Here is a 25,531-nt window from a genome sequence, read left to right as displayed (position 1 = left end):
CAAGAGACATGGGCTGTGTCTAGACTGGCCAGTTTTTCCAGAAAATCAGCCGCTTTTCCGGAAAAACTTGCCAGCTGTCTACACTGGCCGCTTGAATTTCCACAAAAGGACTGACGATGCTGCTCCCATTCGGGCAAAAGTCCTTTTGCGCAAAAGGGCCAGTGTAGACAGCTCAGATTTGTTTTCCGCAATAAAGCCCCGATCGCGAAAATGGCGAACGGGACTTTTTTGCAGAAAAGCGCGTCTAGATTGGCACGGACGCTTTTCTGCAAAAAGTGCTTTAGCGGAAAAGCGTCCATGCCAATCTAGACGCTCTATTCTGAAAATGCTTTTAACGGAAAACTTTTCCGTTAAAAGCATTTCCGGAAAATCATGGCAGTCTAGACGTAGCCATTGTGTTTGAAGCAGAGACTATCCAGATTTAAAGCTATTCTTCTTATTCCAAACTGTGTAATGTATAGGACATAGTTTGGGGAAGGCAAGAAGTCTGAGGCTTTGTGGCTGTAGTGACTAGAAACCTCTATATGTGAGTTGTAAAGATGCTACTGTTGCTGTTCCAGCCATTAGCTATGAAAATGGCCATGGAGAGGATGCATTGACTTTCAAACCCAGCCTGCAGTTTTGAGGATACCTGATACTATGGCCTGACACTGGATGGCACTTGGGGCTATTCTTATCATACAATATTTGTAGCATTTTGTTACATGCTGGATTGAAATCATACCAAATGCTATATTTTGTGCTGCCTGTATCTGAAAAGTAGGATTTATTGTCTGTCATCTTATAGAAGATTCCAAGCAATCAGCATTAGGTACAGTAAACCAGGAAGCTGGGAGGCAAAAGGAAGGAAGGAAGGAAGGAAGGAAGGAAGGAAGGAAGGATATATCTAGGTAGACTTCATGCTACTCCAACATATTAATATTCTTTGCCTGGTCTCTTGAAGCATGGAGTCTACTTCTCACCTCTTTGCATCCAACTAATTTCCCTCTAGTACCACCTTGATGGTATTAGAAAAAGTCAAAGGCCAACTCCAAAAAGAGAGGCAAAAATAGGAAAGAAATATGCCAGCACAAAGAACCCACCTGATGACCTTACATATGTGGTGTAGATTCCCAGTACCAATTATAATCTTGGAGAGCATCCTCTAAGACTAAGTGATCCTACATGCGCACAGTGACAAGAAAATAGAGGGAATATACTGGAGATACTCTGTTTTGCATTCTCCCAGTCTTCAAAGGGAGGGTGGATCTGCTGCTCAGATCCCCTTATTTTTTCCCTCTGGCCCCCACAGATTTAATTCTAGGCAGCCAGTATCTGATAGTTTTAACTCTAACCTTCCCATGTTAGTTTTTCACAGGTAGGAACCTTCCAGAACAATGGCTCTTTCCTTCAGTTGAGAAGAGTAATACAAGGAAAAGCATAGTATGAGTAACTTCTGTGGGTTGGTTAGCAACATCTGTGGATTGTCTAGAATCTCCTGCAGAATGGGAGAGGAGTGAGACCAACAACAAGAGAAAATTGTGCACCAGCAAATAGGCCCTTCTTCTCTCCCTCCCTTGCATTGTGGAAAATACTATCCAAATTGGAAGTTGCCATCTTTAAAACTAATAGCCTCAGGCTTGGGGTCTCCCCTTATATATTCTGGCTTCCACTATTCTTTCCCTCTTTGCTTCCTGGCATAATTGTGATTGTCTGGAATTGTCTACAGGAAGGGAGGAGATGAGGGAGTTTAACAAACTGAATTTCTGGTGATGAGTAATTTCCCCCTGTTTTAATGTGGGTTCAGTGTTGTATGTATTGGAAATCTAGAAAAGTTAATGTGACTGAATTACAGGGAACTGTTAGTGGTCTCTGTATATATATTTTATCGTGTGTTGGTACAGCACTAGTGTTATGTGGAAAACATCTGTAACAGCTGGTCTTAATTCAGATTTTTCTTCTTAACCTTCAATTATCTCCTTACAACCAGCTTATGTACTAAAGAACAAAAACTATTGGAAATAGACGTTTTGCTTTATTCTTATGTCAGCTATCATACGAGAAATAATCTTTTTGCAAGCCTTATTCATTATTCAGGGCCTAATCTTACAAGAGGTGCTAAATGGCTCTAATTCTCATTTTGAAACCAACCTATAAGTTCAGCCTCTTGTTCTCCTGTGGGAGTAAGTTGTTAAATCATGTTCCATGGCACTTCACAAACCCTAATGGCTACAGAATCAAGAGAGATTTTAGATATCTGCCCCATTTTGTTTTTAAAGAGCAAATTGTTTCATATGGAATGAAACACAACAGCAATGGCAAAATGAAGAGAGGATCACAATGAATGCTGTGAAAGTGCAACTAAATCTGTTTCTAGTTTCATATTTGCATATTGGATAATTTCAATCAACAATCTAAGATGGCTCTCTTCCCTCAGTGTATGTCTACACTACAGCGCTAATTCGAACTAACTTAGTTCGAATTACTTAATTCGAACTAACACATCCAGACTAAAAAACTAGTTTGAATTAGCATTTTGCTCATTCGAACTAGCATGTCCACATTAAGTGGACCCTGAACTGGGGTTAAGGATGGCCGGAAGCAGTGCCGGCAGAGCATCAGATTAGGACTTAGAGCGTGGAGATGCTGTCTCAGGATAGCCAAGGGCTGTGCTTAAAGGGACCTGACCCCCACCCCGGACAGACAGTTCTATGGGGTGCCCCGCTTGCAAAGCAGTCCTGTCTTGGAGTGCCCTGAGTGCCCACACTGGGCACATCACAGCACTTGGCCATCAGACCGGCTGCACTTGCCGCAGGCTGCCATCTGGGGAGAGGGGGCAATTGGGGGGCTGCAGGAGAGCTTCCACCCCCAGAAGCCCGCAGAGCCAGCCCAGTCCTCCCCATAGGGGGCTCGTACCCCATTCCTCCTTCACCTCCTTCCACTTACCCTTCCCTAGCCCCCCTTCCTGATGTACAAAATAAAGAAAACGTGTGGTCAAAAATAGAATCTCTCTTTATTGAACAAAACTGGGGGAGACTGGGAAAAGGAGGTGGGAGAGGGGAAGAGAGAGGGTATGGCAACTAAAATGATCAGAGGTTTGGAACAGGTCCCATATGAAGAGAGGCTAAAGAGACTGGGACTTTTCAGTTTAGAAAAGAGGAGACTGAGGGGGGATAGGATAGAGGTCTATAAAAGCATGAGTGGGGTGGGGAGGGTGCATCAAGAAAAGTTCTTCATTAGTTCCCATAATAGAAGGACTAGAGGACACCAAAGGAAAGGAATGGGTAGCAGGCCTCAAACTAGTAACAGAAAGCAAATAGTCAACCTGTGGAACTCCTTGCTGCATGAGGCTGTGAAGGCTAGAACTAGAACAGAGTTTAAAGAGAAGTGAGATCAAGTCATGGAGGTTGGGTCCATGGAGTGGTATTAGCCAGGGGGTAGGAGTGGTATCCCTGCCCAAAGTTTGTGGAAGGCTGGAGAGGGATGGCACGAGACAAATGGCTCGGTCACTGTCTTCGGTCCATCCCCTCCAGGGTCCCTAGGGTTGGCCGCTGTCGGCAGACAGGCTACTGGGCTAGATGGACCTTTGGTCTGACCCAGGATGGCCATTGTAAGCTCAGGGCTCAGGGTCGGGGGTCTCAGTGGACCACCTTGATTTTCATGCACACCTGCTCCTGGGTGGCCAGGCTGGCAGCTCTCCTGCCCTAGACGGCCACTTTCCTGTGCCTAGTGCGGAGGTCATGGACGAGGTCCACGATGTCCGCACTAGCCCAGGCGGGTGCCCGCCTCTTGCTGTCCCGGGCAAGCTCCCGGGAGCTGCCAGCCTGGTCCCGGGAAGAGGGGGAGGGCTGGGAGGCATCGGATGGCTGGCTCGAGCCGTGCCAGGTGCAGGGTTTGCTAGCTGGGTGCTGGCAGGCTTGCACCTGGCACGGGCACTGGAGCCAACCTGTGCCCCTTTAAGGGGTCCGGGGCCGGGCGGGGGGCAATAGAGTTTCCCTGGTGTTGGCCAGAGTGGCCACCAGGGAAAGCTGGGGAGGGCTAGCCTCCCACTAGTTCAAATTAAGGGGCTACACACCCCTTAATTCGAACTAGTAAGTTCGAACTAGACTTAGTCCTCGTACAATGAGGTTTACCTAGTTCGAACTAAGCGCTCTGCTAGTTCGAACTAGCAGAGCGCTAGTGTAGCGCCTATCAAAGTTAATTCAAACTAACGTTCGTTAGTTCGAATTAACTTTGTAGTGTAGACATACCCTCACAAACTTGAAAATAATAGTGAAACATATAACACAGCCAGTGCAAATCCATGTTAAAAAGAAGCTAACAGGTATAGAGGTGATAAAACCTGTAGTACAAGTTGTACCTCCCTTAACCAGGACTCTCTGGTCCGGAAACATCCATGGTCCAGAAGGACCAGGGATGCTCCTGGACCACAGAGCCCAGTTATAAGGCGGTCAGATTATAGGGCAAAAGCATGGCCGGAGTGGGGGGGAGGTGAGGTCAGCAACTCACCTGGGAGCCCCATGGGAGGGACGGGAGACATGGAGGGCCTGGCAGCACAGCAGAGACGTCTGCCCACTGTGGCTGGGAGGTAGCAGGGTCAGTAGTGGCCTTGGAGCTCTGGCCCCCATCGCAGAGCTTGGGGTCTGGCAGTGGCTGTAGAGCTCCAGCTCCAGCTGGGGAGGTTGGGTCCGGTAGCAGCTGTGGCGTTCTGGCCTTAGCCATAGAACTCAGGGTGCAGTAGCGGTAGCTAGGGAGCTCCAGCGTGGAAAGCTATGGCCATGCAGGCAGCAGCGGTGCCAGGCTGGAGCCCTAGAAGGGGCAGGAGTTCAGCACAGGCCATGTTGGGAGGGATCTCCCCTGGTCCAGCAAATCACCTTGATGGGGATTGGTCAGGTCCTAAGGGTGCTGGACGAGGGAGGTCCAACCTGTAGCAGGACAACTCTATGCAGATGGATTTTTATAAGTTAGTTGTTGATTTAAATAGAAACTACAGCCTCCACCAATCTCTTTGCATTTATCCTAATCTATTATTAATCAGTCTTTTGCACAGATTATAAGAACTTGTTGGGTTTTTCCCTTGAATGTTTATTTTTAGTGAAATTAAATTTTGTATCTTTTTCTTTTGCTGGACTGACAATTTCTTAAAAATGAAACACTGACCCAGATCCCTTGCCCTGCATTTCTTAGTGACTTGGCAGCATGAAAAATACATTAGCGCAGCAATGGCAACCATGAATATTGAGTGGACCATCCGAGTGGCCTTCCTTCATCTCAGTGGGCCACAGCAGCTGGTGGCCCACTGTGGTTCCACTGTGGCCTGTGGACCCTCTGTCTGCACCCCTCCACCGCACCCTTTTGTACACTGGGGGATTGGAGCCCCTTACTCCCTACTCCCTCCCAGCAGTTTCGGAGCACCACAAATTGACTGATGCATGCTCCATCCCTGCTCCTCCCCCTTCTTCACAGAGTTGGAATGCTATGAATCAGCAGTTCGTGGCTGTTCAAGCTCTGGGAAAGAGGGAAAGGAGTAGGGATGGAGCATAAAGTAGCAGATCTGCAGCACTCCAAAAGTGCTAGGAGGGAGGAGAGAGGTAGGAAGTGCAGTGCTTCAGGGTGTGAGAGGTGCATGGAGGAGGTTGTGTGACAGGGGATCCAAAGGAAGCTTTCTGTCCCTCCAAATACTGCATACCATGCTCTGGGAAATACATGTCTCTCCTCGGGATCTAGCTAAACCATTCAGGAAGAAACTCAACCTAAGATCTTAGTCTAAGTTCCTTCTTGGAAGAAATGACTAATTCTTCTCCTTCTCAGCATTTCTTCACTGGAGAAAATAAAATTTTTTGTAATCGCTTTGCATTTGGCAATCTTTCCTACTAAGGGACAGTATCATCCCCTTCTTCAATATGTTGAATTTGTGAAAATTTGAATTAAGATATCTGGTAATGGACTGGAAACAGTTTCTGTAGCTAAAGCCCAAGGAGAAATATTATTTATTAACTCTCAGAAAGGTAGCCATGTTAGTCTGTATTTGCAAAAACAACAAGAAGTCCTGTGTAATCATGCATCTGACAGAGTAGTTTTTACCTACAAAAGCTGATGCCCAAATAAATCTGTTAGGGTATGTCTACACTACCCCGCTAGTTCGAACTAGCGGGGTAATGTAGACATACCGCACTTGCAAATGAAGCCAGGGATTTTAATTTCCTGGGCTTCATTTGCATAAGCCGGGCACCGCCATTTTTAAATCCCGGCTAGTTCGAACCCCATGCCGCGCGGCTACACGCGGCACAGAGTAACTAGTTCAGATTAGGCTTCCTAATCTGAACTAGCTGTACTCCTCGTTCCACAAGGAGTACAGCTAGTTCGGATTAGAAGCCTAATCCGAACTAGCTACTCCGTGCCGCGTGTAGCCGCGCGGCACGGGGTTCGAACTAGCCGGGATTTAAAAATGGCGGCGCCCGGCTTATGCAAATGAAGCCCGGGAAATTCAAATCCCGGGCTTCATTTGCCTACATTACCCTCCTAGTTCGAATTAGGAGGGTAGTATAGACATACCCTCAGTCTTTAAGGAGCCACAGGACTCCTTACTATCTACAGGCAGTCCCCGACTTACGCGGATCCGACTTATGTCGGATCCGCACTTACGAATGGGGCTTTCTCGCCCCGGAGCTCACAGGCAGCGGTCAGCAACCTCGAGCTCCGGGGCGAGAAAAGCTGCTCCCAGTGCCCCTGGTCTGCTGGGGACCGTCTCCAGCAAACCAGGAGCACCGGGAGCAAAGCGGTCCGGCGCCAGGCAAAGCCTCAGAGGCGAGGCACCCTCCCACCCCCTGCTGCCGCTTTGCTCCCTGTGTCCCTGGTCTGCTGGGGGGGCGCAGCTAGTGTGCCCCCCCCAGCAGACCAGGCTTTTGTTGTGGACCCTGGGGCAGAGCAGGTGGGGCGCTGCCGGTTGGTCCTGCAGCGCCGCTCTGGGCACTACTGGACCAACCCGGCAGCACCCCAACTGCTCTGCCCCAGGCGTCCTGATTCAGCCGCTGCTGGTCAGTTTCAGCAGCGGCTGAATCAGGACTCCTGGGGCAGAGCAGTTGGGGTGCTGCTGGGTTGGTCCAGTAGCACCGAGGAGTGGTGCTACTGGACCAACCCAGCAGCACCCCAGCTGCTCTGCCCCAGACGTCCCCAAGTCAGCCATTGCTGAAACTGACCAGCGCTGACTACAGGAAGCCCGAGGCACAGTTGCTCTGCCCCGGGCTTCCTGGAATCAGCTGCTGATCAGTTTCAGCAGCAGCTGACTTGGGGTTCTTAAGTTGAATCTGTATGTAAGTCAGAACTGGCGGTCAGTGTCAGCAGCGGCTGAATCTGGACGCCAGTTCCGACTTACATACAGATTCAACTTAAGAACAAACCTACAGTCCCTATCTTGTACGTAACCCGGGGACTGCCTGTATTTACTAAAAGTTGACCATGCTTTAGGAATAGTAAGTTTTGAGGCTTATTTAGAGTAAGGTTATGAGGCCTACTTCTAAAGACAGAGATTAGTCCACCCATATTTTGACAATATTGAATCACAGTGTTAATCACAATCCAAAATAAGCTACGCAACTAGAGCTATATCAATTATGTAGCTTAACTTGAAATAGCTTATTTCGGCTTTTGGTACTGTCTCCGCAACAGAAAGTCCAAGTTAGAGCATTCTTCCTCTGACTTCCCTTACTCCTTGTAAAATAAGGATTACAGGAGTTGGAGAAAGAAGTCCTCCAGCTGAAGGACATTATTTTGACATTATGTTGAAATAACTGCTTGTTGTGTAGATGTGGATTATGTTATTTTGAAATCATGTCAATTATTCCGAAATAACGCTGCTGTGTAGATACAGCCTTCTATACAGTTAATCACTTCTAAACAGTTAATTCCAAATTGCTTCACTACGAAGCATGGTAATTATGTTTATTAGCTTTATATTCAAAGTAGGTAGGAAAGTCAAGTACTCAAAAATTAGGAAGTGCTTATGAAACTTTAGTTTGGCATATTTGTATATGGAAGCCAGGTCTATATTGGAACTGGAAGATTGGCTTAAGGTACACAACTCCAGCTACATAAAACGTGTAGCTGGAGTTGGCTTACCTTAAGCTGATCTTGGCAGCATTCACACAGCAGGAGGCTGACGGAAGCAAATGGTCCCATCTGCTTTCCTTACTCCTTGCAACTGTGAGGAGTACAGGTGCTGGCAGGAGCTGCCCTCAGTGTTTGATTTATGGGTCTAAATCAAAACCTGTAAATCAAACGCCAGAAAATCTATCTCCAAAGTGGTGAATGTAGCCTTGCCTGTTGTCACATAGGACAGAGAAAAGGAGGGAATCCAGTTCTCCAGAGTCCCAGTCCAATGCATTAAACACAAGAGGACAGGCATTCTCTTTTTGCAGCTTACTGATTCATTTATTGTCCATCCTATGCATTGAATGATGCAGAAGTCCTATAGAACAAATACCGCGTGACTGTGTAATTAAAATCGTGTCATAATGCATACTCACACTGCCATTTACATTTCCTAACTTTTGAGTGTTTGACATTGCAACCATAATGGGAGAGATCCTTCCTCTGGTCTCTTTATTCTGTCCAAAAGGACCAGAGTAGCATTAAGGGGCCCCAAAAGACACGTATTCAATTGGGTGAGTACTTCCCCTGAGGCAAGCGCTGTGGAAGACAACTGTGTGGCTTCCCCCTTCGTCCCCCTCCCACCAAGGACACTCCTTTCATAAGTCCTGGTGTGTGTGTGGGGGGGGGGGGGTTGGAAGGAGAGAGTGCAGAGATACCAGACAATGCTGCAGCCACTAGGTAAACCCAAGGAGATTATTGTAATTTAGAGAGGCCTTCTAGGGGTCTTGCTAGCCACTGGAGTTGCCTAGGATTCAACGACACACATAGTTGGCTTGAAGCTATCATATCCCCCCCTTGTCTCAGGTTGCTAGTCCTACCCTGTGTCTTGTTAGAGCACAGAATCCCACCCAATCTTCTTCTAACATAAGTTTTGTCATTTTTACGATTTAAAAAACAAACAGAAAACTACGTGAAACTATATTTACAGCCCCAGCCGGAAGCTCTCATGGGCCATTGGCTGGGTATGAAGTCAGGATCTTGAGATTAGAGCACAGATGACCACTTGAGCTAAAGAAACTGGTAGTGTCAGTAGGCTTTTTACCTGTTGGGTGAACCAGCCACAAGGAGAGGCAGGGTGTGTGTGTGAGAGAGAGACATATTTAACATTGAGAAAACAATCTATTTTCCCAATGTTAAACTTAAGCTTATTAAGTTTGCAGATGATACCAAGCTGGGAGGGGTTGCGACTGCTCTGGAGGATAGGGTCATAATTCAAAATGATCTGGACAAATTGGAGAAATGGTCTGAGGATGAAGTTTAATAAAGGCAAATGTAAAGTGCTCAACTTAGGAAGGAACAATCAGTTTCACACATACAGAATGGGAAGCGACTGTCTAGGAAGGAGTATGGTAGAAAGGGATCTAGAGGTTATAGTGGACCACAGGCTGAATATAAGTGTGATGCTGTTGCAAAAAAAGCAAACACGATTCTGGGATGCATTAACAGGTGTGGCAAAATGCAGGACAATGTAGCACTTTAAAGACTAACAAGATGGTTTATTAGATGATGAGCTTTCGTGGGCCAGACCCACGAGCAAGTCATTCTTCCGTTCTACTCTGCGCTGGTTAGGCCTCAGTTGGAATATTGTGTCCAGTTCTAGGCACCACATTACAAGAAAGATGTGGAGAAATTGGAGAGGGTCCAGAGAAGAGCAACAAGAATGATTAAAGGTCTAGAGAACCTGACATATGAAGGAAGGCTGAAAGAATTGGCTTTGTTTAGTTTAGAAAAGAGAAGACTGAGGGGGGACATGATAGCTGTTTTCAGGTATCTAAAAGGGTGTCATAAGGAGGAGGGAGAAAACTTGTTCATCTTGGCCTTTCAGGATAGAACAAGAAGCAATGGGCTTAAACTGCAGCAAGGGAGGTTTAGGTTGGACATTAGGAAAAAGTTCCTAACTGTCAGGGTGGTCAAACACTGGAATAAATTGCCCAGGGAGGTTGTGGAATCCCCATCTCTGGAGATATTTAAGAGTAGGTTAGATAAATGTCTATCAGGGATGGTCTAGACAGTATTTGGTCCTGCCATGGGGGCAGGGGACTGGACTCGATGACCTCTCGAGGTCCCTTCCAGTCCTATAATTCTATGATTCCCTACCTTTTGTGTGCATAAATGAATGAAATGTTTTTGCTGAAACATTCCAAAAATATTTAGTCTGGAGCAAATAACAATCATGGAAAGGTTAAAATGTGGCAAAGTTGTAAGTAGTTGAAAACAGGAGCTTATAATGAAAAGTAATAGGTAACCTTAAATAAAGACAAACTCCACCTATAATGATTTTAAGAATTCTATCCAGACAAAATTCCTCACACATTAAGATATATTTTTTCATTGATTCTCAAAAAACGTTTTAAATTAAAGGCAAGTAAATTCTTCTGACTTCCCCTACAGATGCCAGGATGAATGTCCAGTGGGGACTTACGGAGTGCAATGTGCAAAAACCTGTCAGTGCATGAATGGAGGGAAATGCTATCATATTAGTGGTGCATGTTTCTGTGATCCAGGATATACGGGAGAACACTGTGAAACACGACTTTGCTCTGAGGGAGTTTATGGTCTAAAGTGTGACAAAAAATGCCCATGTCATTTGCAAAACACTCACAGGTATGTTTTTTTATCTTTTAGCAGATTTTCTCTATGTGGAACATTTAACCAGGAATGTAAAATATAAGGAAATACATTCCTTAGGTTGCCAGGTAGGGTTGCCAGATGGTTTCAACAAAAATACTGGACACACTTGACATTTCATCACAATCTACATTACAATCTACATAACATTGCAGTACATTACATATACATTTCTACATTATTTAGAAAATACTGGACATTTATATTTTCTATTTATATTTTCTCAATTTATTTCCCGAACAGAAAGCTCATATATGTGAATTTCTGGTTCAAAACCGGCCACCTGGCAACCCTATTTCCAGGAAAAATGAAGCAGCTAAAAAATTTAGACAGACTATTTTAAGTTTTTATAATCACAAGAAACACAATAATAATAATAAGATCTGCATTTATTTTTTGTTTTATTTGATGTCTTTAAATAGCAACCGATAATCAGATTTTAAGATAAATGTCAAGATGTATTGACACAAGAGATAAAAATTGACTTGGTCTTTGTCTATATTTACTACATATAAAAATAAATCTTTACATTCTTCACCATATGAAGTCAGTTGGCTTGCTTCTCCTCTCACTTGTGCTGGCATACTATTAATTAAGACTATCGCCAATCAATATATATATAAACAATCAGTTTTAATGAGATATATCTGGATTCTCACCATGATGATAAATTTTAGAAGTGTAACTACTTAATCTAATATTCAAGAAAAGTTGAAGTTAGAGGTATTAGAAGGCGTTGTGAGAAATAAATTCATGGATTATTTAAATTGTTCAGCATAATTTCTGTTGGCAAGCCATGTAAGAGAGGGCTGTAATTCTCATATTGCACTTACGTACTTATAGTTTGGTGTACTTGTACTTCTGTTTATCGTATCTACTTGAAATGTGATTTGAAATAATACTGTTTGGACAGGATGTGAGATCCAATAAATTATGCGTTGGAGAGAAAATTTGGGAGTAAAAACACCCATAATCCCTCCCCATTTTCCTGCACGTTGTCTGGAATTCAAAACAGTCATATGGGAGCCAAATACTGCTATGTGTAAGAATTACAGTTAACCAGTTTTCTGTAATTTTACTGAAGACTAGCGTGGAAGTTTAGTTTGACAGGAATGTATTGTGTTGTATAGCATTTCTGATATTTTAAGGATTACTTATGATTTTTCAACACAGCTGTTCCTTCATTTATACCTCTGGAAGACAGCTTGCGGTCAAATCAAATCACAAATGTTCAAATGTAAACAGCAGCATATGGCTAATCTTTTTTTGAACATTTTCTCCTTTGTATGACAAATCAAATGGAACTTAGTAATGTTGTGCGTGTGGAAGTATGTGTGTCTGTAAGTGCATGTTACAGATGAATAGAGAAAAAATGAGAGGAGGGAAGCAAAAATTCACAGGCTTCACAAGACATTCATATATTTTTCTTTTTCCTTCGTGCTAGGGGGTGATTAAGACCACCAACTAGTAGCACTCAGATAACTTATGAATAATGATAAATGTTGGCTTCCCTGAGGATACTTCCCTTCCACTTTTGATGATACAGTTGTTTCTGACTATCTTCTGTGACTAAATGCCAGACCACTGGGAAAGAACTTACTCTCAATTAAACACATCAGGAAACATCTATGTAGAGCTGCCTGGGTATTTTTCCATGAAACATTTTTTGACAAAAAACTGATTTGTCAAAACAGCAGCTTTTCATAGAATCATATTGGGGTTAGTGGGAAGGGTTCTGAGAGCCAGGAAAGAATTTTGGATAAAGAGAGAAGTGGGCTGTACCCACAAAAGCTCATGATACCATCTACATGTTTTGTTAGTCTATAAAGTGCTACTAGATCATTTGTTGTTTTTTAAGTATATCCCAGTATAGTTCATAGTGCAGTGGTTAGAGCACTGGGATGTGGGAGACCCTACTTCCGCAGCTTTCCTTACGAGTGCCCTCATAATCATGCTACAGAGTTAGTGTCACTTGCTGGCCTAGTGAATATTTAACTATGTGTATGTATACAAAGTAGAACAGCTTCAACAGGGGAGAAAGACTGACTGATTCTATTGCCAGTGATTAGGGCACTTGCTGGTGAAGAATGAAGATCAAGTGTCTATGCTGACTCTTTCAGATACATCAGCTACCTTGAACGCTACCTACCACAAGGAATTGTTGAGATGTCTATCGACCCAGACAGGGATAGCAATGTATTAGTGTGACATTGTTCTCTTCTGTCCTAGATGGCTCAGAGGGCAGTTCTGTGTTACTGCCTGTCTGTGCCAAGGGCTCTTTCATGGAATGCTTTGTTCTACTCCCCGTCATCATTATGTATGTGAAGTTGTCTGGGTTGCAGTGCCAACCATACACAAATGATGTGCAGCATGTGTTTGTGCTCTTATACCAAATGATGCTGTTGATCAGTTTTCCAGTAATTGGGCATGAATGAAAGTGAGGCTAACCTAAGATAAAATAAAAGTAAAACTAGAATGTTACAGGAACAACGTGAGGAATTGGCAAATGTAATATTTAGCTTCTTTTAATGAGAGGAATTGCTTGTCCTTGCTACTCAGGTCCACAAACCGGGGGGCCTTGTTAGATCTTTGGTTGCTTCTGGAGGTTCAAATGGCAGGTGTCAGCAAATAGTAACTGCCCATCTGTCTCTGGCAAGACAGTTATTTCCTGTTGTTTTGGATATGAACCTGCACTATGTCATTTTGAGGCTGGATTGCTGCCTTTCCTCTGCTTTGGTGGTATCTGGTGATCATTTGGAAACTTTAGGAGGTACAGAATGAAGCTCCTCACTTACCTAGCAGTAATTCATATAGGGAGCAAACTACACAGAGTACACTGTTTTCCAGTTCTTTTCTGAATGCAGTTCAAGTTGTACTATTTTTGATCTGGTGTGCTTGTCTTGGCTTTCTATTGCATCGTTGTTCCATATGGCAGTTAAATCAGCAGGGACACTCAACCTGGCTCCCCAAGGTCATTCTTAATAGTGGGGCTTTGACCCAGGATTTATTCATGGGCTTGGGTTTAGCACAGTCCCAGTATGCTGCTATTCAGAGCATATCTATTCTCTCATGTTTTTTCTGAGGGAAGAATGGAGGAGATGTTGGGTGGATTCAGCTTGTGTGTGCTAGGAGTGTTTTTAATGTTGACATTAGATCATTTTGTATTTCTGTATGAGATTTTTATGGAATTGAACATATACATAGAGTTTTTCATAGGACCATTTTATAAATTGAAATAAATACATGGCATAAAATCTTTATATTTATACACATACACATTAAATGTTAACAAAAATGAACAGGAAAAGAAGCAGAAATGCTTGCAACATCTATGCTACCTTTCTATCTCAACACACAAATCTTATTGCCAATTAAGCTAACTGCATGAGAACCATCAAAAAAGCTTCAAAAGTGCTCTAGCTTCCTACATCTAATTACAAATTACTGAATACTAATTTTGGTGTCAATCAATATATGTGCGAGTATGCCTTACTAATACTCACAATGCCTTAGTCTGTCTCATATGCTACACACTTAAAAAAAAAACAGCTCAGAGGATTTATTTCCTAAAATCACTGTACCACTAATTTTCATTTTTATATATTTATCTTATTTTTTCATTCTATGCTGTCCATTGTTGGCAGGGTTGAGAATGCTTTCCAGATCACTGAATACTTCCTATAGTGGTAAGAAATCTGGGGATTATATCCAAAATGCCTCTGGAGGTATGTAGAAAACCAATTTGGTATAAGGATCTTCCTTCTCAGGAAACACATTTTTGCTTCTCTTTCTACATCATGTGTTTCCTGAGGTGAACATGTATTTCATTTGAGAATATTTCCATTCCAGCCCCAATTACCTGTAGTTCTCATATATTAATATACAGACTATTCTCAGCAAACACCACATAGCCTGTTGATGTGGCTTGAACTGTTTCCATACACACTAGATCAACCACTCTAAACTTCTCAGTCACCATCCAAATGAAAAGATTAGGGTGCCAGATTTTCCCTCTGATTTACCAAAGTTTTACTCTAAACTAGTCTTGCATTATTAAAAAGAGATGTATACATTCCCTATTTTCACTTGTGGCTATTTTAAGATGATGATGATTAATTCTGCAATACCCCAAAGTGCTATAAATACTTGTCATACCTTCAGACCGGAAAACGACCCCTCAGTTTTTTTCCTGTGTGTGTGCATGCGCGCGGCGCACACACACACACACACACACACACACACACACACACACACACACACACACACACACACACACACACACACACACACACACACACACCGACCGCAAATTAAGGAAGTCTTGGGCATTTAAAACTTCCTTGTTGCCTTGGGTCATTTAATGTGTCTGGACTTAGACACTTTCTTTCCAGCACACTTCAGGGGACTTTACTTTAATCAGTGCCAGAAGACTATCTTTAAACAGTCTTCCCATTGTAAATATATTTGATCTGGATATTAAGGCTTCCTTTGGTGAGAATTAAGCAAATGCTTTGTCTGCCAGAGTGCTACAGAGTACTCCATTGTGTCCACTTTTCCAGCACATATATCTTAGCACAGCTGATGATGTCCATTTGTTATGAGACAACAGCTGTCTGACTAGCCATTCAATGGAACTGCTGTTTCAGGTAGAGACAGCTGGTCCATCACCAGGTATGTACAGCGTAGACTAGACACATTCTAAAAGGTCACCCAGTTTGACAGTGCCTCTGACTTCTCCTTATGAAAGTGATTTCTTGGAAAGAAGCCAGTTGTACATTTCTTAACCACAGCTTTAAAGAGAAGAACATTCAAATTACTCTTTGAATGCTGCTTTATTAAAGAAAATTATCAACTTTCTCAGACAAAAGGATTGTATTTCTAAATGGGCTTTGTAAGAAAATAAGATGCTGATTCTAACTATTATTTGAAAAATAGTTATAGCTGAATTACCAAGAGTCATAGAAGGAAGCTTGACATTTTTCACCATTTAAATATTTTTAATGTCATGAGAAATTCACAGTTGTGAAATGCAGGTGTAATATATGAAGGGTTTTTTAAATACAGATATGGAAAAGATAGATCTTTTCTTCTCAAACCAAATAAATGCATACCTTTGTAACTATATGTATTAGTGTTACATTATGTAACATTGTACTAATTGTGTGTGTGTGTGTTTAGTTTGGGGAAAAAATATATATCTTTATACACAGTATATATATATATCTTTATACACACAAAATATATATATTTATGATGGATAGGAGGAGTGCTGGCCAACACCCAGTGACTAGGGGGTTAAATCAGGTAGCTAGCAAGGGTGTTAGCAAGGGGCCAGAAGAACCAATGGGGATACAATGCTGCAATTTGAATTGGATATAGATACCTGGTCTGCTCTTCCTTTGTAGGGATTTCTAAGAAAAGTGCTGGAGAAAGCAGATGCAGGGTTCAGAATTACCATGCCTATATGAAATATTGGACATGGGAGTAAACTTGACAGATCAGCATATATTGTGAATAGAGGGAAAGTGTAACTAGTCATGATCAGGGTATTTTTCTTTATTTTGATTGTGTGGTTTAAACTTCTGTGTGTGAATCCATGCCTTCCCTCTCCCATTCATTATCTAAGGGTATGTCTACACTACAAAGTTAGTTCGAACTAACAGACGTTAGTTCGAACTAACTTTCACAGGTGCTACACTAGCGCTCCGTTAGTTCGAATTTAATTCGAACTAACGGAGCGCTTAGTTCGAACTAGGTAATCCTCATTCCACGAGGATTAAGCCTAGTTCGAATTAGCTAGTTCGAATTAAGGGCTGTGTAGACCCTTAATTCGAACTAGTGGGAGGCTAGCCCTCCCCAGGTTTCCCTGGTGGCCACTCTGGCCAACACCAGGGAAACTCTACTGCCCCCCTCCCGGCCCCGGACCTCTTAAAGGGGCACGGGCTGGCTACGGTGCCCGTGCCAGGTGCAAGCCTGCCAGCACCCAGCCAGCAGACCCTGCAGCTGGCATGGCTCGAGCCACCCACCCGATGCCCCCTAACCCTCCCCCTCTTCCCGGGACCAGGCTGGCGGCTCCCGGGAGATTCCCCGGGACAGCAAGTGGCGGGCACCCGCCTGGGCTAGTGCGGACATCGTGGACCTCGTCCACGACCTCCGCACTAGGCACAGGAAAGTGGCCGTCTAGGGCAGGAGAGCTGTCAGCCTGGCCACCCAGGAGCAGGTGTGCATGAAAATCAAGGTGGTCCACTGAGACCACTGACCCTGAGCCCTGAGCTTACAATGGCCGTACTGGGTCAGACCAAAGGTCCATCTAGCCCAGTAGCCTGTCTGCCGACAATGGCCAACCCTAGGAACCCTGGAGGGGATGGACCGAAGACAGTGACCAAGCCATTTGTCTCGTGCCATCCCTCTCCAGCCTTCCACAAACCTTGGGCAGGGACACCACTCCTACCCCCTGGCTAATACCACTCCATGGACCCAACCTCCATGACTTGATCTCACGTCCCTTTAAACTCTGTTCTAGTTCTAGCCTTCACAGCCTCCTGCAGCAAGGAGTTCCAAAGGTTGACTCTTTGCTTTGTGAAGAACAACTTTCTGTTACTAGTTTGAAGCCTGTTACCCATTCCTTTCCTTTGGTGTCCTCTAGTCCTTCTTTGTGGGAACTAATGAAAAACTTTTCTGTATGCACCCTCTCCACCCCACTCATGCTTTTAGAGACCTCTATCCTGTCCCCCCTCCGTCTCCTCTTTTCTAAGCTGATAAGTCCCAGTCTCTTTAGCCTCTCTTCATATGGGATCTGTTCCCAACCCCTGATCATTTTAGTTGCCCTCCCCTCTCCCACCCTCTCTCTTCCCCTCTCCCACCTCCTTTTCCCAGTCTCCCCCAGATTTGTTCAATAAAGTCAGATTCAATTTTTGAACACAATTGTCCTTTATTTTGTACATCAAGAAGAGGGGCTAGGGAAGGGTAAGTGGAAGGAAGTGAGGGAGGAATGGGGTACGAGCACCCAATGGAGAGGACTGGGCTGGCTCTGCGGGCTTTTGGGGGTGGAAGCTCTCCTGCAGCCCCCCAATTGCTCCCTCTCCCCAGATGGCAGCCTGCGGCAAGTGTAGCCGGTCTGATGGCCGAGTGCTGTGATGTGCCCAGTGTGGGTACTCCGGGCAATCCAAGCCAGGACTGCTTTGCAAGCAGGGCACCCCATAGAACTGTCTGTCGGGGGTGGGGGTCGGGACCCTTTAAGCACAGCCCTTGGCTAACCTGAGACAGCATCTCCACGCTCTAAGTCCTCCTCTGATGCCCTGCCGGCATTGCTTCCGGCCATCCTTAAGTCCACTTAATGTGGACATGCTAGTTCGAATTAGCAAAACGCTAATTCGAACTAGTTTTTTAGTCTGGATTCATTAGTTCGAATTAGCTTAGTTCTTAGAATTAACTAATTCGAACTAAGTTAGTTCGAATTAACGTTGTAGGGTAGACGTACCCTAAGAGTTGTTCCCAGAGATTTTCTCTGTGTTTTAATTTTTTACTTAGTTGCTCTGTACATCTAGCAACCAAGTATGCTTTATCAAGTCTATCTTTTGTTTGTTAATAAAAATAACTTTTAAGGTGATGATTTGATTCTTGTGTCTTGGAAAGTAACCGGGGGGGGGGGGGGAGAGGGAGTCTGTGGGTGTATTTGCCTGCCTAAGACTGGGCAGTCAACTACCAGAAACTGTACCTTGTTTTTCTTTTTTCAAGCTCTTTTTGGGGCAGAAGTGCTTGGGATACTCCTGGGGACGGAATACAAGTGTTCTCTCCTGTTTTTTAGGGTGAAATCACTTGATGGTGGCAGCTTTGGGTTTTTTTTCTCTCAGAGCCAGTGCATCTGTGACTCTGGGGAGTTTTTTTTTGTTTTTGCTTTTTTTTGTTGTAAGCAGAGCCAATAGAGGCAAGGTATTTAAGGTTTTATGTGAGCCCCCTCCTTCTGCTCTCAGAGTGCTATAGTGCAGGACAGCCCTGACAATAGTATATGAAGTTCTTTAAACAACATATTTGTAACAATAAGTTGTTCTCTGAAAAAAATTATATTGGGACCTTGGTGTCAGATTTGGTCCCAAATTATTTCTTTCTTTCATCCTGTTCTGCCAGCTGTCATCCTATGTCTGGAGAATGCTCCTGCAAGCCAGGCTGGTCTGGACTCTACTGTAATGAGACATGTTCTCCTGGATTCTATGGCAAATCTTGTCAACAGATCTGCAGCTGCCAAAATGGTGCTGACTGTGACAGTGTGACAGGAAAATGCATCTGTGCCCCTGGATTTAAGGTAAATAATTCTAAAGTTCACAGTTGTTCTTCCCCCTCCCCCCCGCTTTTACTTCCTTCATTTAGGGCCTTATTCAAGGAAATGTTGAGAGTTAATGTGAAGTTAATGGGAGGTGAAGACATTCAGTTTGCCACTTCTCAGGAGTCTCTTAGCTCCTTGTCAGACAGGGTCATAAAGGATAAAAATTGCTCTTAAAAATCATGTAGTGATGAGAATGGGAAAGTGCTAAAGAGGAGTCTGTACTTACTACAACAGGAAGGAATCAGAGGAGGGGGGGAACTGTGTCTGTTGCAGCACTAATATGTGAATTTAACTAACTATTTTATAGTAAAAACTACAACGAATACAGTTATTTCTACAAATCATGATGCCCAATTTCAGTGGTTCTCACAGATGTTCTTGCATAGGATTATACTAAAAATGTAACCTTCAAGACATAGTATGGTACTTCTTTTCTTCTAGCACTAATAGCTATAATATGTGTATAGTAGAAAGAACACTTTAATCAAATGATATTTTTGGAATATTGCATTGCATATGTCCATAAACAATGAAAAGTCCTGTGGCACCTTATAGACTAACAGATTTTTGGAGCATAAGCTTTCGTTGGCAAAGACCTATTTCATCAGATAGTGGGTCTTAACAGATAGCCGCTGTTAGGGTATGTCTACTCTAGCCCCCTAGTTTGAACTAGGGAGGCTAATGTAGACATTCGAAGTTGCAAATGAAGCCTGGGATTTAAATATCCCGGGCTTTATTTGCACATTCCCGTCCGGTTCGCCATTTTTTAATTCCACTAGTCCGAAGGAACTGTCCGCAGCTACACGCGGCAGTGAAACGGTAATTCGAACTAAGTTTCATTCCATGAGGAGTAAGAGTTAATTCAAACTAAGGACTTAGTTCGAATTACTGTTTCACTGCCCCGTGTAGCCGCGGGCAGTTACTTCGGACTAGTGGAATTTAAAAATGGTGACCAGACGGGAACGTGCAAATAAAGCCCGGGATATTTAAATCCCGGGCTTCATTTGCAACTTCGAATGCCTACATTAGCCTCCCTAGTTTGAACTGGGGGCTAGTGTAGACATACCCTTAGTCTGTAAGGTGTCACAGGACTTCTCATTGTTTATGCAGATTCAGACTAACACGGCTACCCCTCTGATACTTGTATATGTCCAAATTATTTTCCATTAGCATTTTACACTACACTCTACTTTTATAAATTGCTTCTTTGTACAGTAATGCTGAATATTGGCTTAACCAAGTGTTGGCAAATATGTGATGTGCTCTCCTATATCAATTAATATAAAACAAATACTTATTGTAGATTTAAGGAGTATTAAAATGCTTAATGCGTTCCTGTAAACCCAGGCTTACCTGATGACAGCGTAGCATGTGAGACGGTCTGCAAGTTTTCTGCAAGTTACTTGTAACACTGAAACAACAGTCAGTCTTCTCAGAAGGGGGTTGACAGTATAATCTAGGGTTAGAGAACGTGCTGGTGATATTTTTTTTATTTGAACTCTCATTGATGTTTTGTCAAATAATTTTAACATATTTGTGTATGTTTTAGGATTCTGATTGTGCTACTCCTTGCCCTCTGGGAACCTATGGAGTAAATTGTTCCTCTGTGTGCAACTGCAAAAATCAAGCCATCTGTTCTCCCGTGGATGGTTCTTGTTCCTGCAAAGCAGGTCAGAGTGCCTAACAAATTAGTCTCCCATCTCTGTAATCAGTTATCAATATAAGTTATTAATACACCTGAACATGAGCTTTTGAAATAGAGAAGAAGAAATAAACACAAACTTAAATTTTAAAAGAGCCAGGCACTAAGGCCTGGGTCCCTTCACTGTTCATAATAGTGACAAACCAAGAAATATCTCCCTAGCGACGATTGTGGGCAGCTTGCCCTTGCCACTTTGTACACTCATTGCTCTCTGTGCAGGTCACACTGGATTTGTGGCTGAGGGGGATCATCCCCAAGCCAGGATGCTACTCTCAGGAATTGCTGAGCACACGTCACTGTAGCTTTCCTTATGAGTGAGTTATTTGTCAGCACTCTTACTTTTCTACTCACACTCCAAATTAGCATGAATCTGAGCAAGCTCTGGGCCACTGCAGCCTTCTACCCCATACCTGTCCATTCAGCATCACTATTTTTACCCTCCAAATCATAATTTCCACCTTGATTTCCCTTTAGCTTTCCTGCTCAATCCTATGTTGCCCAATTGTTCTTTGACCCAGTTGCAACACTTTCCCTACTTCCCTTTCTTAGCTTCGCCATCATTCCTCAGCACCCTCACTTTGATCCCACTCAGCTGTCGCTGCATCCATCAATATCACCCATCCCACTTTCTTCCATAACCTTCTACTTTCCTGCTTAGTCCTGTCTCCCTGTCAGAACTTGTAATAACTGATAAAACCTGTAAGTACCACCTGCCTCTCCCCAGCTCACCTCGCACACCAGATACTTGTGTGATGTGGCCTGTATATGGCAGGGATGCAGACTGTTTGCAAATTCCTCAGCTTTGTGTTTTGCAGATAGAAAGAATGACAAGAACTCCATTATCCTTCTCCTACACAAGGTTCTGCAGCCATTTCTCATGTCTCCATGCAGGTCCTGTCCAAAGGAATATTTAACATGAAGGCACACCTAAGAATATTTTCTTATACACACAAAGCCTGAGGTTTTCTCCCTACCATCTTCAGGTGGAGAAAATCTTAAAAGCAGGATCATCATCTTGACTGTGCTGCTGCTTAACATGAGGATAATCATCTTGGTCAGGGATAATGGGCAGCCCACAAACTGCTGAGAATCCTGCACCTTCTATGTGCCATGAAGCTCTCCTCTAAAGTTCCTGATTCCTTAGGTGGAGTCTACACTGCTGAATGTAAAGCACGGCTGCGGCAGCACAGCCTGTAGCTGTGGCAGTGGGGTCATAGCACTAGCGCTGAGAGAGAGCTTTCCTAGTGCTGTATGCAAACCTCCTCCAGGAGTAACTCCCAGTGCTGGGAGCCTGTTTACACTGGTGCTTTACAGTGAAGGGCACATGGAGTTGTGGCAGAATTAGCAGGGAAGTGACTACTTGATTTTCCACTCGGGGTTTATGGAGCTAAATTCTCCAAGTATCAGGTGTGCCAGAATCTTTAGCTACAACTGTAATCAGGAATAGTGGCAGTGGACAAATTTGGACTTGCAGCCAAATGGCAGGAGTGTGAGGAGAAAGATTGTTTTCTCCAAGCCTCTGACCAAAGCCCCTGTTCATTTGTTTGGACTTGTGATAACTGAACAAAATATACAATTTTACCCCCAAATAATTAATACTAAGATGAAAAAACCCTGGATGTAATTGTTTACTAAATATTAAACAAGTACTTGTCATAGCAAAAATAGCATGGGACGCAATTTCTAAATAAGGTGAAAATCACATTTATCCCATTTATGATATTTGTGAAGAGCTCTGAGTGAAACCCCATTGATTTCAGTGGGACCAGGAGTTTACCTTCCATTTTCAAATGTTCCATCTGATTATAGGTATTTTTTCCAACAAATTCCTCTACATTTTTTTATTAACAACCATGTTGTTGACTAGCCTTAGCAGGAAGCAAGACGACTAGTCATGAGTCTGTGATGGGAAGTGGAACAGATTTGGGGGGTGAGTTAGAGGTATCAGAGTGTGTTTGGGGAATATGACATACTTTGACCATTCTAATGTTATATGATTCTTCATGGAATTGCCTACTTTAATGATGTTTGTATTATGGGAGGCAATGTAGGGAGTGAAGAGATAGAACACAAATCCTGGAAAGAGTATTGTCGAAAAAGTTTCCATATTTTAATTATTGCAACGAAATACTTGCAATAAATATTTTCCCTGAATTAACCCCTAAGTTCTACAGTTAGAAATCCAGAGCACAAGGCAAATTCATGACAACACGTGTTGCCAATAGCTTATTGATTAGATTCAGTAGAGTTATATTTACCTCCGCTTATTGTAAACAGAGCATAGAATTAGAAACCTAACTTGTGTCACTGTCAATGACAACATATGGCTGCATGGAAGTTAAATCTAATAGATGTATAATATCATGTTTTTACCAGCTTTCTGCTTTTCTGCTTGCTTCTGTGTACTCCCTGACTCATTTTTCTGACTTAACCACATTTTTCTGACTTCAAATTAGAAGGTGCTTATAAGATTTACTGGGTTATTTTTAAATATTCAGGAGGAAGTATGACATTTCCTGAAGTATCTTATATGTGTCTTAGGAAAAACACACCTCACATTGATCTTTTTTTATCCTTCATTTCTTCTGTCAAGACTACTGTTAATACTACATCATAGCTCTGTCTGCATTGAATGCAGTCTCTAAAGAGCCCATCAGAAAAACTACTAAAAGAATAGCTAATACATACTTTATATGAGCAACTTTAAGAACTGACCCTATTTTCTAAGGATTAAATTCTTTCCTTATGCTGGCCCTTGCAGAATTCAAATAGCTTAGTGCATTTTGAACATTCTCAAGGTATTGCTTTCATATTTTGGCACACATCTACAAACTGTGCTGTGCACTGCTGTTAGAGGTGCTCAAGGGCACCTCTTTCTGAACCTGAGCAAGTGCTCAGGTAGGATGACTAATACTCTCTCATAGTCGTAGTTAATGTTATCTCTGCTGCTGTATATCACTGAGGGTATGTCTACACAGCAAAGTTATTTTGAAATAACAGCCCTTATTTTGAAATAACTTTCCTAGCATCTACACACCCAAATTTATTTATTTTGAAATAAATTTGAAATAGCGGAGCACTTATTTCGAATTTGGTAAACCTCATTCCACGAGGAATAACGCCAAACTCGAAATAGCTATTTCGAAATAAGTGCTGTGTAGACACTTATTTCAAAATAGGGGGCCTCTAGGCTTCCCAGGGTGCCCTGGTGGCCACTCCAGCCTCAACCAAGAACACTCCACTCCCCCCCCCCCCACTGGAGCCCTTAAAGGGGTAGACTCTGGCCACAGTGCTTGTGCCAACTCCAAGCCTGCCAGCCCAGAGCCAGCAGTCACTGCCCCGACCCAGTGGCCTCAAATCACTGGCAGCCAGCCCTCTACCGCTCCTCAGGAGCAGTCTGCCAGCTCCCAGGAGCCTGTCAGGACCCAGAGAAGGTGGGTGCCTTCCTGGTCCAGGGTGGAGGTCATGGACCTTATTCAGGTTTGGGGGGAATGCCCCCAATGTCCATGATCTCCACACTAGACAGAGGAACACGGCCATTTATGGCAGGATAGCTGCCAGCCTGGCCACCAAAGGTCCCATACAAACCCAGGAGCAGGTTTGCATGACAATCAAGTTGGTCCAGCGAGACCCCAATCCTGAGCTCTGATTTTCCCTTCCCCTGGCTTCCCCCTTCTAGTTCCCTCCTCCCAGGTTTCCCCCTCCCCTCTCCCACCCTCTCTTCTCCCCTCTCCTGCCTCCTTTCCCTAGTCTCACCAGAGTTTCATTCCCTTCCCCCCAGTTTTGCTAAATAAAGAGAGTTTGTGTTCATGAAAATACATGTATTTTATTTGACATCAGGAATGGGGGTTAGGGAGGAGTAAGTGGAAGGACGTGAGGGAGGAATGAGGCACAAGCCCCCAGTGGGGCAGACCAGGGAGGCTCTTAGCGCTCCTAAGGGTGGAAGCTCTCCCACAGAGCCTCCTGGATACTGACAGCCCTCTGATGGACCTCCCGGATGGCAGCCTGCAGAAAGTGCAGCCAGGCTCACAGCAATGCGTCCATGAGAAGCACCAAAGTGCCCAGGGGCAGCTCTGGCTCCACATTGCAGAGTGCTGTGGTGTCCTGAGTGAGGGCAACCAGAGCACTCAGGGACAAAATGCTTTGCTGTCCCTCATTGAGGTGGACAAGCAAGCAGGGAAACTTGAGAACTGGCTGTCCAGGGGGGTCCCTTTAAGCACAGACCTCGGATAGCCTGAGGCAGCAGCCCCACACAGTAAGTCCTGACCTGGTGTCCTGCTGGAATCTGTGCCGGCCAGCCTTAAATGCGATTCACAGTCCACTCAGTGTGGATGTGCTATTTCAAAATAGCAAAATGCTATTTTGAAATAACACTGTAATGTAGACATACCCTGAGAGATTTCAGAAGAGGAATCTCTGAGCAAAGGAAGAGGAACATGTCTATGTTTAATATGACACTTTATTTTTGTTGTGGCAGGTTGGCATGGTGTGGATTGTTCAATAAACTGTCCCAGTGGCACATGGGGTCTTGGCTGTAATTTAACTTGCCAGTGCCTTAATGGAGGAGCTTGTAATGCTCTGGATGGAACCTGTACCTGTGCTCCAGGATGGAGAGGGGAAAAATGTGAACTCACTTGCCAGGTAATTAAAATTCACTCAGTGATAAGCTATGGGGTTTCTATCACTAGTGCCCTCTTCCTGCAAAATTTCCAACTGAGAGTATTTCTGCTGAGTTCAGTGGTACGTCT

General features: G+C 43.8%; 1 protein-coding gene across 2 annotated transcripts in view; it reads left to right on the top strand.

Moving 5' to 3' along the window:
* MEGF10 (multiple EGF like domains 10) overlaps positions 1-25,531 on the top strand; it is a 176,538-nt gene that overhangs the window by 99,562 nt on the left and 51,445 nt on the right. For both annotated transcript variants that reach the window (XM_006130122.4, XM_075931920.1), the window contains exons 9-12: positions 10,522-10,734; positions 18,886-19,060; positions 20,631-20,751; positions 25,261-25,424. In XM_006130122.4, coding sequence (XP_006130184.1) covers positions 10,522-10,734; positions 18,886-19,060; positions 20,631-20,751; positions 25,261-25,424 — 673 coding nt within the window. The remainder of the gene's footprint in view (positions 1-10,521; positions 10,735-18,885; positions 19,061-20,630; positions 20,752-25,260; positions 25,425-25,531) is intronic.

Source organism: Pelodiscus sinensis, chromosome 6 (assembly GCF_049634645.1).
Source record: "Pelodiscus sinensis isolate JC-2024 chromosome 6, ASM4963464v1, whole genome shotgun sequence".
Taxonomy (NCBI): domain Eukaryota; kingdom Metazoa; phylum Chordata; order Testudines; family Trionychidae; genus Pelodiscus; species Pelodiscus sinensis.
This window is presented reverse-complemented; position numbering and strand designations above follow the sequence as displayed.